We start from the raw sequence: 17,634 nt of genomic DNA on the forward strand, positions 1-17,634 counted from the left end.
TTGTCTGCTCTAAGCATATCCTCTGCCAAATCCAAGATGTGTTGCAAATGGGTTCGTCTACCTACCCTCTAATTAAACTGAATGTGTGGTAAAGGGGTAAGAGGGAAGGCTGCTGTGTGCCACAGTGAAGACATTTAGCTGAGTGATATTTCTCTATCTCCTCAGAAGGGACCCTTTTGTTCACATTCCCTGTGAGGATGCTTGTTTGGAGAGGAAGTCTGTATTTATCAGGTTGACTCTGGTGGGTGATAATGTTCTTGCTGGGATGCATGCTCACTGCTCCTTTACATTTTCTTGAGCAGAAGTGTTGATTTCACCTTAAGTCAGAGGCAACTGTGATCTCTGGGGGTTCTTGGGTGTTCTGTGGTTCATTTTGGATTTGGCACTTGTCAGCTACTTCTTTCACCTTATAAAATTTTTTTAATTGCTCAAGAGTGCTACAAGTCATGAAGGGAATTGCCTGGGTGACGTCTTCAATACAGAAATAATAATTTGTTTGAAATGGAAAAGCTAAGAAATATCACCTCTTATCCAAAGTACCTCCCTTGGGGTTTGGCCACAGAATGACTCCTCAGGTGGAATTGAATTATCTTCCCATTCGGACTACAAACACAAACATAATAAATCATCCCAGCAGTATATATTGTCCATTTCAATAGTCCTAGAATTTGAAGCTGTCTTGATGGTTTAAATGTTGGCATTTATTTACGAGTGAAACTCTCTCCAGGCTTTCCATGTCTCCGGGACCTCTAAATTCCTTCAGTGACAGTAAATTAGTTATAATGAGGCCCTAGAGCAAGGATGTGAAATAGACCTTCTAGTAATAGTTTCCCATGGTTGGTTTCCTTTAGTATGACTTTTCATGGTCGTAGTGATATCAAAATGAATAAAAAATTGAGACTGAGGAGATTAGTTTGCATTTATAGGATATCGGTATGTTATAGATACAGCTTTCAGGAATTTAGCTACACAGTAGTTTTGCAGAAATAATTATTTGCTAACAAGGACATTGGCCATCCTTGCCACAATACACCCACTATCTAGACAGCAGAAGACTAAGGACGAATTGTGTCAAAATGTGGAAATTGGATTTCTTTCTTTCCTTGCCTACGGCCTGAGGCTTTTAGATTCAGACTTAAGTGGAATTCAGGAATCTTCCTTTTCCATGTTATCACCTCCATGGCCTCTATAGGTGTGTTTAGTCCTTCTGCAGGAAGCAGAAATTAAGTTCTGGTTCATACATATACACATATAAGTACAATATACACTTCATGGTAAGAAGACTCTTATGGTGACTACAGGTGGAAAAGCAGCTCTCTGCTATCTTTTTCCACTTGTATCCTATGGTCCCAGTCACTCTGGGCCCCAATCCTAGCTCTCGCATTGCTCTTTCCTTTTATCATAGGTACCGGTTTCCTTAGAATTTATAAAAAATTCCACCTTATAGTGTTCCCTCTCTGGGGCTATTTGTCCCATTTTCCTCTGGAGATTGTTACAGCAAGGTGATTGCTTCTCTGCTGTGAACAGGTGAAATGGACAGGGCATACAGTGAATCCCTAGGGTTACGTTAAGAGAGACCTTCAACCTTGTTGAGGAAAAGACACCCATCTCATCTTCTGATGAGACTTAGCTGTTGAAACACCTTTTTTTTTTTTTTTTTTCAAACCCTTTTGTCTTTGGTTTGCTCTTGCAGCTTGGTATGGATAACATGTACCTTGCCTGTGTTATCTCATTTGATTCACAGGACAGAAGGTTTTAGAAGGTCAAGGAATTTAACTGCTTTGCATAACATTGTATTCCTACTGCCTAGCATATTGTATTTCTACTCCCTGGAACTTAGTAGGTGTTTAATAAATGTTAATTGAATAAATGAATGATTGAGAAAAAATAAGACCTAGAGAGGAAAATTAAATTTTCCAAAGTTATCAAGTATAAATGGACTGGGATTCCCATTCAGGGTGTGGCTGATTATAGAGTTTGCTCCCTTAACCACGGTTATAAAAGTTGTCTCTCAAATACGCTGTATGAGTCAGTAAAGGAGAAAGTGCCTAAGTTATTTTAGCAAATTTAATGTAAGAAGTCAATATGACAGGTATTGGAGGACAGAATAGGTGAGCAGGAACACAATGGGGGGCACAGGAAGCAGCTGCCATCCCTAAGGTTGGGAGAGCAAAAGAAAGAAGATGGGGTTCTTCCTTTTGCTGGAGGCTCAAGGAGGTCCACAGAGTGAGAACTGAGGCCCCTGAGGGAAGGCACTGTTCTGCTGGTACTGGGTTCTCTCAGGTGTGACGAGGCTGGTTCTGGGAGCATGAGGGAAAGCGGGAACTGAACAAACCTCAGGTGCCATGAGGCTGACTGGACCAGGACACAGGTGGTGACAAGTGCCTTCTCCGGCCTCCTGCTTTGCTTGCTCCCTCTAGCACCCCCTGCTGGTGCATCAGGGACCCGGATGGCAGAGGAGAGGTATGTTTGCAGGATCCCAGTCCCAGCAACATCTTGCTGCTTGGATGGATGTGGGGAATGAGAGACAAGTGCAATGGACACACACATTGCAGAACATGTCCCCACTTTTGTATTCCCAGTGAAGCTTTTCCTTGGGACAAAGGGTCTGTTTCTTATTTTCTTGGGATATAGGATACAGACTAAACCTGAGTTTCCAAGGTGAACTCAAAGTACTAGAAAAAAATATTAGGCTAATAGTGAGTTTTCATGGGATAGTCAATACCATCATTTACTGGAATTGATGAATACAAATTCATGGAAAAGCCTCGCCCTGTGTGATCCAATCATAAAATCAATTAGCGTTGCTACTTAATTATCATCATGTCAGATAGACAAGCACACCATACAGAATGTTTATGGACAGAACTAAGAAAACTGGAAACAAAACCTGATTGTACGGAAATACCCAGGCCTCTCAGCTTTTTAGGGCTTCTCCTCCCCTTCTCGGTGGCTTGCCCCCTTCACTCAGCCTCCACGTTCAGTTGGAGGTTCATGATGATGGGAAAAGAGGCTCTGGAGTCCTGCTGGTAGAAAGGATTTTACCTGATATTTAAAAAAAAAAAATGATGGACAGCTTCATATCATCTTCCTGAAAGTCACTGTCTCTCGTCTAGCCCTGGCCCCTTAATGGCCCTGGGGGTTGGGAGTCAGCCCTCTGGGTCCTCTATTAAGCATCACCCACATCACCAGGCCACACATACCCCTCTGTGACAACCCTACTGGAACTTAAACTCCAAGGGTGAAAATACAATCTGCATATACAAAGAGGCCTCATTATTTGGGGTTAGTAATGACAGGAAGAATGAAATTTCAAAACATAGACCTACCTGGTCTCTTACCAGCCCCATACGCTTCGGTCTTTCCCATCAGGCTTTTAGTCCAGTGGTATGCCACATGCTGTCATGTGCTTTCCAAATCCTGTCTCCTCTTCTGACTCACAGATGCTTTGATGACATTTTTATTGCCAGCAAACCAAGTACCTACCACATTTGGCCGACCTGGTTACTTCCATGTGGCTGTGAATAAAGAAGCCATGAGATAAGTGGAGATAAAGAGTATTTACAGGAAAGCCTTTCCATGTCTGGCTGCCCAAAAGAGAGGGCAGTAGGGGAAATGGAATTTATCTTTGCCATGGAGGGGGGAAAGTACCTCTGAGTGTTTGGAATCAGGTGGGATTAACTGCTGACTTCTCTGATTACTTCCTGTGTGGCCGTGGGTGAATCACTTAGTTTCTTTAAACCTGTTTTCTCCTCTGTAAAGTACAAATTTCATTTGCCTTAATGGAGTTGTGATAATGGTTAAAAATATTTCACCTGCTTTATACAACTTGATCTCCGAAACTCTCTATGAGGCAGGTGATATAAACCTGCATTTTAATAATGAAAAAACCCAGCTCAAAGAGGTTAAGGGATTTGCCTAAAGCCACACTGCTAACAAACAGCAGAGATGAGATTTAAAATGCTCCAGTCCAGGGTTGTTTCCAACAGGTAAATAAGGTCCCAGATTTATGTGATTCATATGCTGAGTGCAGCAAGTATCTGGGAAATGTTTATGTTTCTATGTATGGGAGATGGGTATGTGTTTGGAATTATAGAAAGGAACATAGTAGGTATTTTTCTGTGCTTAGCCTGTGAGTTGTAAGCCACCATTGCCTCTGTGAAACTCTTCTGCCTATATTATACCCCCTATCCCTACTTTTTCTGGAATGTAGAACATAAGAACTATATTAATGTCCAAGAGAGGGGAGAAAAAAGAAATAAGAGAAAAGAAAATTCACAGAATCACCTAATGGTGAAATGTGTTTATTTTATTTTTTTAAAGATTTATTTTTATTTATGATAGACAGAGAGAGAGAGAGGCAGAGACACAGGCAGAGGGAGAAGCAGGCTCCATGCCGGGAGCCCGACGCGGGACTCGATCCCGGGACTCCAGGATCCGCCCTGGGCCAAAGGCAGGTGCAAAACCGCTGCGCCACCCAGGGATCCCCTGAAATGTGTTTAAATTAAATTCTATAGTATACCCAGCATTGACTCTGACTCATAGTAGCTATTCATTAAGTGCTAAGATACTATCCCCACACACACACTTTTTTAAAAAGTTTGTTTATTTATTTATTTATTTGAGAGAGAGAGAGAACACAAGTGGTAGGGAAAGAGCAGAGGAAGAAGCAGATTCCCCACTGAGCAAAAAGCCCAATGTGGGGCTTGATCCCAGGACTCTGGGACCATGACCTGAGCAGAAGGCAGACACCCAACCAACAGAGCCACCCAGGTGTCTCTATCTTCCCACACCTTCTATAAAGTAGAGCTATCACTAACGTTTTGTTTTGAAAATTGTTATCAACCAAAGTTTTTGTAGTCATATGTGGATTATATGTAAACAAAATGTCAACACTTTTCTTATAACTACATTTATTTCTTACCTAAAAATATGATTTTCAAAAAATGACTCATAGGTTTGCTTGAAAGTAAATGGGTATGTTCCAAAGCATATTTGCACAGTAGAAGGGCCCAGTATCTATAAAGAGAAATTGCCTTTGATTAAGTTTTGAAGGAGTATTGAAGACAGGAAATTCATTTGATAAAGAGGGCTCATTTAGCTCCCTGTAGGCTTCTGCAATTAGAGACTCTACAGCAGAGGGAATGGAGTATAATCCTCCTTCACATTTTTCAGAGTGAAGGCTGAGTCAGAAAAAGTCTGGAGAGTAGAGGGGCTGATGGGCTGTTCAGACATCTCTCATCCTCTCCTGAACCCTTATGAAGAGGCCCTGGTCCTCTCTGCTCCAGTCAGCAGATTGTCAGTTCTTCTGCTTGGGTGCAAAGGGACAGGGTGATCACCTGCTGTGTCTCTGTCTTTATCAAATGGGGTCCCTGGAGAACAACTTCTGTTTTGTAGTGATACAACGAGGGGACATCAATTAGAGTTGTGCTCTTTTCATCTGAGATGATAAAGGCTTTTGTCCCAGGGTACTACTGAAGCAAGATTCAGTGTGTCAGGAAAACCAAAGCAACAGGCTCAGAAGAGAGGTGAGTTTTCAGTGGGACAGAGTCAGGGCATCTGAGCCAAGGAAATTGATGAATTGTACAATAAACTGCTTTTTAATCTGCTCTCTTCTGGCTTATTTCCCCAGGGGTATGTGAATAACACTGTAGATCTAATTTTTTTCCTTATTTGTTTTCCGCATTGAGTAATATCATTTTTCTGAGTCCCCTATAAAGAGGGTATCCAGTGTGGATGGCTCTAAGTACAATATTATGATCTGGGGTGTGAAGACTGTCCTTTGGATGACTTGTTTCTGAATCAGCTCCAACTGTTTGCATCCCAACTCTGGGAAATGGGTGGTGATGAGGTCCATTGTACCAGTGAGAGAGCTCTGGGAATGCATCTGCTGTCTTCACAAATCCCAATAAAAATAGACTGCCAGCAACAGCTGATGGCATTCCTAGGCATGCTTGGGCACAGGACGCCTTCTGTCAACATATTTATATCCTTTCAAAAGACTACAGTTTTTGTTGTTTTTTTTTTTAATCTTCCAAAATATTGTTTGTGGAAGAACATCAGGTGCCCCTGGACTTGCCTCTGATCTCCTTGTCTGACGTTGTAATGTTACAACCTCGTTTGATAGATGAAAGTGGGAAAAAAATTTAAAAATAGATAAAAGTGCCTTTGAATTTTTTTCTCCAGTATTTTCTAATGGATCATTATAACCCCAGGGTTTATTGAATGTGAAGTAATTATGACAGAATATCTAGTATATCTAGAGAGTTTTGGGAGTATTGAAGCATTATGTGAGGGCAGTGGATGTTCTCTCATACTGTGAAGCCATAGGGGTGATGTTGTAGAGAAAGACAGACTCAACTGCATTGGGCATGAGTAATTAACAACTTAGTGTTTTGGAGTATTCTAGAAGGATGCCAGATCAGCCGCCCCTGGGACCATTCCTGGGTTTACTAATATCAGTTGCTCCCAGAGAATACTTTCCTGAGGAAAGTACTAGTGTTCCTGAGGAATATACTAGTGTGTGAGCCTCTAAGAGGTCTAGAGTTGACATCCTCTGAGTATTATGGAGATCTTAGAAGAGTGACAGAAGTCTATGGTAGTTGCTCAGGGATCCTCAACTCTCAGGACCAGCTCTGGTCTCCTTAATAAAGTGTCTTTGATTATACCTGCAAGGGACATTATAGGAAACATTTTTAGCCAACTTCTCCCAATGTATTTCCATTCTCAGTGTCATGTGGAGGGAAAATCTCAGAAAGAAAGTGAACCTCTAACTTGAGAGCTAGGTCCTGGGCTTTTTGTGGAGAAGAGTAGATGCTTGGGAAAGGAGAGTGAGGAAGACAGCAGAAAAAGGGGATTAAGTCCCTGAGAAACAACTCTTCCATAGAAGTGTGACCCATCCATCTAAAGATCAGGTACATATGTCTGAGAGAGCCATTGGGACATCAGTATTAGATCTTAATGCCCCAGGGAGGTAAAGACCAACTCCAAAAACCAACTGATTTAGGTATCCTCCTGAGCAGTGTCTTTGGGTCCCAGGATGGAAGTGAGGAGAAGTGTTCTGAATCTGCAGGTCCCTCAGGGCAATGGAAATAGAAAGATTTGTTTGTCACAGTTTAGTTGATTTGGGGACCCCCCCACTGGGTTTATTTTAAGCTTCCCAACGATGCTCATTATTATTCTCTTTTCCTGTTTCCTGTTTTTCCTTCCAGATGACTGAGTACTCTTTAAGCTCAGAAAACATCTGAGTTATAATCTATGCATTTTCTTCCCTCAACCAAATATTTATTTTTATCAACAATTATGTACATATAAATGAAGGCAAAAAGTAATTAATGTAAAACTGAGGAGTGAGCTTGAAGGCAACTTTGTTAAATGGAGGTGCCTAGAAGAAGATAATCTGAGAAGACTGTTTCCATGACAGTCTGATTGCAGCTTCGCCTACAGGAGCCCCTTCCCAGGGTTGCCAGTGAGGAAGATCAAGCGTGAGTCTTTGGGGAAGCAGGGCTGACCGCATTTAAGGCATCTAGAACTAGTCAGCAGAAGAAAGGGTCAAAATATTGGACATTGGGCCTCCTGCACTGGTCCTCCAATTTTCTTTTTTCTCTCCAGTTTTCTTCCTCTGTGTCTTTTGCTCTGTTTTCTGGGAGACTTTCTCAACTTTATATTCCAGCCAGATTTGTCTATTTCTCCCTTTATTTTGTCAATTTTTGCCTCAGTATTTTGAAGTTCTTTTATTGGTAATATATATAATTAGAATTTTATGTCTTTTTTACCTTTTTTTATCACTGTGAAATGATTCTTTTTAGCTCTGTTAATACTCCTTGTCTTGAAGTCTATTTTGTCTGATATTAACATGATCACACCAGTTTTCTTTTTCTTCTGTTCTTTTTAGGGTTATTTTTCAATGATTTTTTTCTAGTTTTATTAAACTCAGAATGATTCTTATAGTATCTCTAAAGCCAACACATGTTATTCTAGCAGATTTTTAAAACCCAAACAGGGGCACCTGTGTGGCTCAGTTGGTTAAGCTTATCTGCCTTCAGCTCACATCATGATCCCAGGGTCCTGGAAAGAGCCTTGTATCCAGCTCCCTGCTGAGCAGGGAGTCTGCTTCTCCCTCTCCTTCTGCCTCTCCACCCTGCTTGTGCTCTGTCTCTCTCTCTCTCTCTCTCTCTCTCTCAAAAAAAAAAAAAAAAAATCTTAAAAAAAAACATATAAAGCTATTTTCTATTATCATTTCTTAAGTAGCTTTATTGAAACAGAATTGATATTCAACTATATATATTTAGTATTTTAAAAAAGATTTTATTTAAGGAGGAGAGAGAGAGTGCACATGCATGCATGAGTGAGGGGAGGGGCAGAGAGAAGGAAAGTCAGAGAATCCAAAGCAGACTCCCTGCTGAGTGCAGAGGCCTGAGATGGGGCTCGATCTCATGATCCATGAAATCATGACCTGAGCCAAAGTCATAAGTTAAACAGTTAACCGACTGAGCCACCCAGGCACCCCTCACTTGCATATATTTAAAATATGCAACTTGAATAATTACAGGGATCCCTGGGTGGCGCAGCGGTTTAGCGCCTGCCTTTGGCCCAGGGCGCGATCCTGGAGACCCGGGATCAAATCCCACGTCAGGCTCCCGGTGCATGGAGCCTGCTTCTCCCTCTGCCTCTCTCTCTCTCTCTCTCTCTCTCTCTCTCTCTCTGTGACTATCATAAATAAATAAAAATTTAAAAAAATAAATAAATAAATAAAAAATAAAATATGCAACTTGATAAGTATAACATTATGTATGTACCATAAAACCACCATAATCACTTGGGTGGTTATATCCACTTAATAAATTTATCCATCCCCTCAGAAATTTTCTTGTACACTTTTATAATCTAACCTCCTACCTATCCCATTTCCCCTACATCATCTCAGGTGACCATTGATCTGCTTTGTGTCACCAGAGATTAGTTTACATTTTCTAGAATTTTATATAAATGGAGTCATATAGTATGTGTGCTTTATTTGTCATTTTGAATAATTTTTAGAGATCTTCAAGTTCATTGATTCTTTCTTCTTCAGTTTTTTTTTTGTTTTTTTTTTTTTTTAAGTAAGTAAACTCTATTCCCAAAATGAAGCTGGAACTCATGACCCCAAGATCAAAAGTTGCATGCTTTACTGACTGAGCCAGCTAAGGTCCCTCTTCTGCAGTATTGAATTTGCTGTTAATCCCATCTAACAAATTGTTCATTTCAGATTTTGTATTTTTCAGTTTTAGAATTTCCATTTAGTTATTTTCTATTTCTCCTAAAATATACCATCTTGTTACCCATTATATTCATCTTTTTTATAGATTCTTTAATAAACTTATAGTGAATATTTTATATGCAAATCTGCTAATTCTAACATCTGAATCATTCACTAGTCTTTTTCTACCAACTTTTTTCTTTGGAGGAGTTGCTCAGTCTGTTTTTTTGTTTTTTGTTTTTTCAAAGTACACTCTATGCCCAGTGTGGATTCTAATGCAGTGCTTAAACTCACAACCCTGAGATCAAAATCTGAGCTGAGATCCAGTGTGGCCCTCAGTCTGTTCATTTTTATTGGATACTAATCAGTGTGGATGATCAATTGTAGAGACCCTGGGTTCTGTTATCTCCCTCTGCAGAGTGTTGCATTTTGTTCTAGCAAGCAATTAAATTGGCGGGTCACCTTGATTGTGTGGAGGCTTGGTTTAAAGCTTCAATAGGTCTGATCTATTTCAGTTTAGCTCTTAATCCATTGAGATTTCAATGGAAAGACCAAGTTGTTTGCCTGGTGCCTTCAACTTGACAGAACTTGAACTCCAACATTTGTCTTTCCAGCAGTAGATAGCTGCTGAAGTTGCTGCTCAGCCTTTTTTAGCCTTCCAGCTGATCTTTCCCACTTTCATGAGGAGTCCCACCTCATGAATACATAGTTCCAGAGTCAGCCAGTGATTTGAGTGGAGTGTGTATATAGACTTGATGGCTTCCCTTTCCCTGTCCTCTTCCTTTCTAGGATCTCCTCCTGTATTTCCAGCTGTATTGGCAGCCTCAAACTCTGGATCCTCCCTGATTCCTCAACACAATTATACTGCAGTTTTCTGCTTGAGCCATATTCCTTTTGTACTGTGTGGAAGTGCCCATAGGAAAAAGTGGATCTCACCTAATCTCACTTTTTCCCCAAGGGTCATATTTCCTCCATTTTTTGCCTGATTTTTAGTTGCTCTCCAGAACCTTCAGGCATTTAAAAAAAATTTTTTTTCCAGAATTTATTACTGCTATTGGCTGGAAGATTAGCCCAGTATAAATTAGCCCACCACTCTAGATATTAGGCTCTCTGCCAACTCCCTTTGGTTCTCGCAATTAAAAATTTTTTTAATTATTTAAGTTTGTTTTTATTTATTTATGTAATCTCTATACCCAAAATGGGGCTTGAACTCATGACCCCATGATCAAGAGTCATATGCTCCTCCAACTGAGCCAGCCAGGTGCACCTCAATTTTTTTTTAAGTAGCATACTGTTTGTGTTTCATGGATGCTGTATCTTTTCTTACTCCCCTGAGGATATTAATGATGGTGTTTTCTGTTTTTTAAGTTTTCTTCATGAATAGTCTATTTCCTTCAATTTTAATTCTTCTCTTTGTTCTTTGTTTTGGTCTCTGACATTTCTGTTGGAGGTTTTTCCCTAGTGACCTGTGGTTGTTTACTAAAGCTTAAGAGTAGGATACTAAAATCAGATTGAAAGATCTGTGCCCTATAGTACACTTCATGGTATGGTGATCAGGTTGGGCTGTTTGTTGGCTGGCTCATATGCTACTATTTAGAGGTCTGCTCTCATAGGCTGGTCACATTTCCCAGAGAAGATTCTTCCCATCTATTTTCATCAACTCAGGCTGTAATAACACATGCTGCAGATGGATTGCTTATAAACAACAGAAATTTATCTCCCACAGTTCCAGAGGCTGAGAAGTCCAAGACCAGGGTATGGCATGGTTGGGTTCTGATGAAAGCCCTCTTCCAGGTTTCAGACTGCTGACTTCTCTCTGTGTCCTCACATGGTAGAAGGAGCTAGGAAACTCTGTGAGGTCTCTTTACACCCTCGTGACCTAAGTACCTCCCAAAGACTACCCCCCCAATACTATCACATTGGGCATGAGGATTTTAAGATAGGAATTTTGTGGGGGGACAAACACCAGATCATAGAATAGTCTCTTCTCCCAGAGTTTAGGTTTAGCTGCATGCTTTCTGGGAGCTAAATGGGAATAATGCTGGAGGTCTCACCATCTAGTAGACATATGTTCACTTGATTCCTCAGTTTTGGAGTAGCCAGTCCTGCCCTCAAATGTGCTTGTTGCCTGATGTCTCCTAGGACTGAGTCCCTCTGGTGGGTCCTCTTCAGAGGACACACATTCAGACTTATGGGAGGCAGGCAATTGCCTAAGAGCATGGCATTAGGAGGGCTTCTAGGGGTCTAGCTGTTTCTCAAACAGCCTTCAACTAATCTCCATGCTTCAGTCTCCTTCCTCCACTGCTTATGGTCTCTGGTGTTAATTCCTAAACCATTTGAGGACCCTCTGGAAAATTGGGTTCTTGACTTACCACACTGCCAACTTCAGGTTTGGCTTTCTTGAGTGCATCGTCTGTTATCACTTGTGTATCTGCTTTCCAACCTACAAAATTCTGATGATGGTTTCTCCTCTGGGTTTCAGAAGGGAGAGAAATGAACTCAGAATCCAGCAACTGGAAACCTCCCAGAAGGTTGCTTTCATTGCATTGGTTAAGCTAGAGTGCAGAATCTCCAAGTCCATGGACCTGAAGTATCTCTGAACAGTTAAACCAAGAGGGAAAATTCTGTAAAAACAAAACAAAACAAACAAACAAAAAAAAACACAAAAAAACAAGCGCTTATGAATCAGGGTTAGTATAGACAAAAGTAGCAAGTGTAGATTAATGCTTTTGAGAATTTATTTATAAGCAAAAAAGGGAAATGTTTTGGGCTACATAATCTAGGAAGGAGATCTGAGGGCTTCTCCTGAGGCTGTCTGCTGTTTTGGGGCCTCCACACCTGGATCCTGCTTGATCCTTGCTTCAAGGAAATGCAGTGGGACTGAGGAAGCTCCCAGCAGGGGGCAGCGAAGTGATAGCCTTACAAGGGCAGATCGTAAGCACTGTGATTCTCCAGCCAGGAGTGCAGAGACTTCACATGTTTTAACTTAAAACCACGGCCAGTATGAAAGCCGGTGTCAACTCTGACGCTAGAGCATTGCTTTAGAAACTGAAGCAGGTAAATTTAACAGAAATAAAAGGAAGCACAATTTACCAAGGCAGATCAGAAACCTGGGAAACTCTTACAAGTGGCTCTTCTTGCAGATGGTTTCATTCCACAGAGGTTGGACAAAAACAGAGCATCATCCTCCAACCCCTGCAAAAAACAAAAGAGAGAGAGAGAGCACCTTCTAGGAAATCCTGGAGGTCCTGACACATACATAACCCTTCACTTAGATGCTGAAGAGGGCAGTATGCTTTTAATGGGATGGATGGAGAATGTGGCAGCTTGGTGTAGTGAGAGATCTTGACCTGAATCAGGAAGATCTGGCTTCAAAACCTCCACTTACTCGCTTGTGTGACCTTGAGCAAGTTCCTAACCTTTCTGATGCTCACCAGGTTCTAGTGAAAGTTAAATCATGCAATTATAAAAACCATAACAGGTTCAATAAAGCAAAGGTTGGCTTAAGTCCGAAACGGAATCATCTGGGTTTTTATTTAACACGTATTTGCTGAGCCCTATCAAATACCAGGCTGTGTACATATATCTCCCTATTCTAGAAAGGCTCATGAAGTGAAGGCCCAGCTCTGTTCCATCCTGCAGACCTTCCTCAGGATGGCGGGAGGCTGTGAAGGTGAGCATCCCTGTGTCCTCTCCTGGTTGCAGAGTGTGATGGGAGAGAATGTTCTAGCACTCCCTGGGCTGGGGCACCTGGTCCCATTTCAGCAAACAAACCCCACTTCCCTCTTAGCTGCTTTCCTAATAACCATGCAAAAGGTTTCACAACTTAGTAACAGCAGATAGTAATGATACAGTTTGCAGGCCACTTCTGCTTTTCATTTACTTGTTTCTCTTGAGCGTCTCTAGATGACCAGCTCTGGGGAAGGAGAGTTGAAGGTTTGGGGTGAGGGGATGGGGGAGGTGGGAATAAGGGCCACTATGACACTGTGGGTATTTGAGATTCGGTAGCCCCCTACAGGAAAATGTGTTCCTAGCCTCTGAGTGCCCACATCACTACCATTAATTATGATTACTTCAGATCACGTTGTGTCTCCCCCAGGCCAGTCATGCTCCCCATTCCTTAGTATCTGGTCAGAGACAGCCCATGATATGGGTTTGATAAGCATATCGGGACCTGCTGGTATGCTGTCTGCCTTGGCAGTAACCACTACACCTGCCCCTCCAAAACCCAGCTTTTAATGAGGATACGTCACTGTCATTCATGTATTTTCTTAGCCTCAGTTAGACTTCCTTTTAGTCCAACCTTAAACTACCCTGTAAGCTTTTGTTTAAATTAATGTATGACTGCCTTTCCTTGACATTTGTGACATTGTTGGTGGGAGGGATGGCTCGGTCCTTGCATTCACCTTGCCGCCATGGTCAGAACTGCATTAACATTGAGCCCCATTTCTCTCCTTCCCCAGAACTCACATGCTGCGTGTCGGACTGAGCTACCCCTATTCATCCTATAAGCCAAGACTCGCTACACTGTCCCGCTGATGTTCACAGTTGTTTCTGGGAAGGAGGCAGTCCTATTTCCAGCACATTTCAGTGGGAGACCTGCGGTGCCTCCTAGAGACTCAGTGAGGCAGGGGAGGAAACTGTAGGAGTGCACATCCCCAGAGCTGCGTCTCCACGTGTGAATCAATGTCACCTCGCTTTCCTCTCAGAGACCTAACTGTCCCACGGCGGGACCTGCCTGAAAATTGAGGAGTGAAGAGAGCCCCTCAGCCTCCTCCTTGTCCAGCACTCTGCTCCTAGGCACCGCAGCTCCCCAGGCAGAGGAGAGCTCAGAGCTGCTGCTGCCCTGCATGTGTCAGCTCAGCCCTGTTGGTGCTCTGATGCTCTAATGGAGGGACATGGCAGCTTTCTGAATGGATTTTTCTTAAGAAAAGTGCCAGTGTTTATGCACTTCATGATACCTGCCCCTCATCCTCGCCGTTACTGTCACTTGGCTTTTTCTCAATAGGTTTCATCTTTATTTATTTATTTTTTTAATGGGAAAGTTTTGCTCTTACCCCTGTATCCTATATTCGCCCCACCCCCTTGACCCCTCCTAGGTACAGAATTATGAGATTCTGAAAAAAAAATAAGAAAATCATTCTTCCATAAGCCTCTGAACTCTTCATATCATCTGTATTTTATTGTTGGAGAGAAGCTGGTGTTCTACTTGATTCTGCTGGCCCCAGACAGCTCCAGCAAAAGCAGATGTTTAAACCAAGCTAAGCGTGTATATCACTGTCGCAAGCCATCCGTGTACTGCCCTATTTCCTGACAGCCAAGCCAGCCGCCGAACTACTGCAGCCAGGTCAGTCCTTCAACGAGTCACAAATCACCCAGGTTTATTTTAAGAAGATGGAATCTGTTTGGCCTAGGAGGGTGAAACAAGAGAAGTGTGTTTGCAGGTGAGTGTGTATATATGACACCACGAGCTCCCCTCTCCATTCCAGCTCAGACATTGCTGTGAACACATGCGCCTAGGCCCTGGGACATGTGCCTGTGACCCAGTTTTCACTGGCTTGGGTCCTTCCTGTCTGCCCTCAGCACCAGCCTTTGCTGGCACCACTGGCTGGCCATTCTGCAGCTCTGTGCACACAGCTGCAGGGGTAGGAATAACTTAGTGCCCCACAACTCCCCGAGCATATAAGAATCTGGCTGCTTCCCTGTCCTCCATTTGCAGCCACAGGCCACAGGCTCACAGCACTGTGAAAGAAAACTGGAGTCTGGCCTTCCAGCTGTCCCTGGGGTCTGCCACTGGATGGCCAAACAGCCAGGTGGTTGCAGGATAGAATGACTACAATTGAGTTGACACTCCCCTTCCCCCCCCCCCCCGCCCCGCCAGCCCCCAAGCAGAGTGAGGTATCACTAAAATGACGGTGCCCAGATCCTCGGAGGCTGGGTTCAGCTCAGAAAAGAGAATGTGATGGATGACATCTGGCCGAAGGCGATGCCCAGAGCTCAATCTCCAGTTTTGCAGCCCGCGTGGCTTCCCTTCTAAGGAGTTGCTTCTCATCTTTGGCTTTTGCAAGGGTGACCTGGGGATGTTCTCACCACTGCTAACTCTTGGAGCTGTTCTGGGTCTTGGCTCAGGGCCCCTAGTATGGGCCCATGTTAGAGGTACCCAGTGAGTAGGGCAGAGGTGACAGGAATTGCCCTCAGGGTTCTCCAGAGAGAAGCCCCCTCTGCAAAGACCCACGGAGGGGAAGCAAATGGCACTCTGCATCACATGCCATGTGGTATGTTCTCTCTAAAGAAAGACATGGGAAAGCTGTCTCTGTGTCCTGCCCTGGATTTATTGTCGCACATGGACACAGGGTGTGCAATGGCTCCCTGGCCCTTTCACACGCCTCTCCTGACCCGTGTGTAAAATGTGACTGTTGAGATGAGAAAAGTCCTTCTGTGACTCTGCTGCCAGCCTTCACTCTGCCTTTTGGGAGAGGCCCTCCTCACCCAGGCCCAGGAAAGTTGGAGACCAGGGCCAAGGCCAGTGTGCAGGAAGTACAGGGAGTGCCCCCACCCTGGTTGTAGTTTACTTTTAGCTTTGGAGAAAGCGCTGCTCCTTTTGAGCCACATGTGTGAGGAAAGCTGTTCCTTCACCTTGTAGTAAGAGCTCCTGGTTCTGCAGCCCCATCCTCCTACAAAGAGGATGTTGACTAAGATCTTTATGTTCTCACTTCATCCCTGGAAAGTTCCCCAGCATTCTGATTGAACACTCAAGGGAATAAAGAAATGACACCAAGGAGGCTCTAACATTTGCCTTGGCCATTCTGAGCAGTTGGTGCTGAGAACGTTTCCCAGCCACCCAGCCCTTTCTAGGGCCACAGTGTTTCTGCTGTGTGTGTTAAGGGTATGTCAGCATTGTGCAGTGAACTTGTAGGCTAGATATGCGGGTGTGTCTGCACAGCCCACATCAGATGTGCCTGGTGGCGCTGTGCTGAGCCTGATCTGTGCTCCCTTGGATGAGGACACGGAAGCTCACAAGCCATCTTCCCACTCTGCCATCACCACCTGCCCACCCCTAGAGATGGTGGCACAGAGGAAGACAGACTGGGTGTTAGCCCACCTCTCACAGCTCCACTTTGCCCACAGCCTGGTTTGTCAGTCAGCATCCAACCAGGGAAACAGAGGCCACTCCAAATATTGAAAACAGGGGCTTTTATCCAGAGACTCATTGAACACAGACACCAGAAGAGCTGAGAGGCCATGCAGGAGAACAAGCGGCAACCCAGAGGTGGGGAACTGCCACCACCAGGGGCTGGTGGGACACAGGGGAGAAACCATGTTACCAGAGCAGGGGGACTGGGGCCACTGGGAGGAACTGGGGACCATGGAAGGCCTATCTGGTGGGAGCTGGGGCCTCGAGGAAGCAGGGTCCCTGCTGGAAACAATCCCCCCGGGCAGGTGTGGAGAGGAATAGCTTGGCTTCTCCTTTTCTCCTGCCCTACAGGTTCTTCAGGTACCTCTGGTTAGGGAAGCCCAGCTGGAGGCCAGCTGACCTGGGGTCCTGGCACAGGCACATGGCAGCATTCAGCCCCCACCTTTCAGAGCAGAGTGGGGAAGGCAGGCTGGGACATGCGTGGCCTGGGTTTTCCCCATGTCATGTCCAGCCCAGTGTTTGTACCCCGTGCTATCCTAAGACTCCGGGGAGGGTAGACGGAGGAGCTGCCTCCCCCCGGGGTAGGGGGCTTTGTAGACTCACTCACCTAAAGAGGAAAATGTATTTGGAAGGGAGGGGGTAAAGCCTTTATTCTTAACAGTTGTCCCTGTTTTCCTTTGGGGGAATTTACCCATTTAGCCACCGCACCTCACTGTTCCCTTCAAGAAAGCCATGTCCCAGTTTCCCTTTCATCCCTTGGCCCCCAAGTTCTGACTTGCCCTGCCAGAGAACACTGGCCCAGACCATACATAAGTGGTCATGAGTGTTTCCGCAGGATAATTCATTCTGAGCATCATATTAGTGTGGAATGTCTGTAAGTAGATCCCATCTACTAATCAATTTGTATTGTGTTTCCAATAAATTTCTGGAGATCATGTCTGGTTTTATGCTATGCTTTCCTGGGATGGTGGCTCAGCTGTAAGGCTCGGTGCATGCTCGCCCCAGCCCTCAGCATCAGATGCCCCTTGTCTTGGGTTCCCTGTCTCCCTGCAGAACTCACAGACCAGGCTGGTTAGGCTGATTTTCCCCAGCCACACTGAGACTCTCAGGGAACTTTTCCCAGGGTCTGCATTTTCTCCTACTGCCTCATAAAGCCACATCCTGAGGGCATGGAGGTTTCATGAAGCTAGGTCACTCCAGGAGGTGGCCATGAACCCTTGTATGCCCTCAGCCTGGAGGTAGGAGGAGTAACCTTTCCCCA

The 17,634-nt window shown here is 44.0% G+C and overlaps 1 protein-coding gene across 11 annotated transcripts in view; it reads left to right on the forward strand.

The window, feature by feature from the left end:
* The window catches only part of MTA3 (metastasis associated 1 family member 3), a 220,144-nt gene extending 202,836 nt beyond the window's left edge, over nt 1–17,308 (forward strand). For 8 of the 11 annotated variants that reach the window (XM_049096186.1, XM_049096187.1, XM_049096188.1 and 5 more), the window contains 3 exons: nt 4,345–4,457; nt 12,842–12,911; nt 13,702–17,308. In XM_049096186.1, the coding sequence (XP_048952143.1) occupies nt 4,345–4,457; nt 12,842–12,911; nt 13,702–13,727 (209 nt within the window). In that variant the 3' untranslated portion in view covers nt 13,728–17,308. Of the gene's footprint in view, nt 1–4,344; nt 4,458–12,837; nt 12,912–13,701 lie in introns of all 11 variants that reach the window. The other 3 variants (XR_003139724.3, XR_007403361.1, XM_025454047.3) reach the window with 3 other exon arrangements.
* The last annotated feature ends 326 nt before the right edge of the window (nt 17,309–17,634 follow it).

The sequence above is a fragment of the Canis lupus genome, chromosome 17 (genome assembly GCF_003254725.2).
Source record: "Canis lupus dingo isolate Sandy chromosome 17, ASM325472v2, whole genome shotgun sequence".
NCBI lineage: Eukaryota > Metazoa > Chordata > Mammalia > Carnivora > Canidae > Canis > Canis lupus.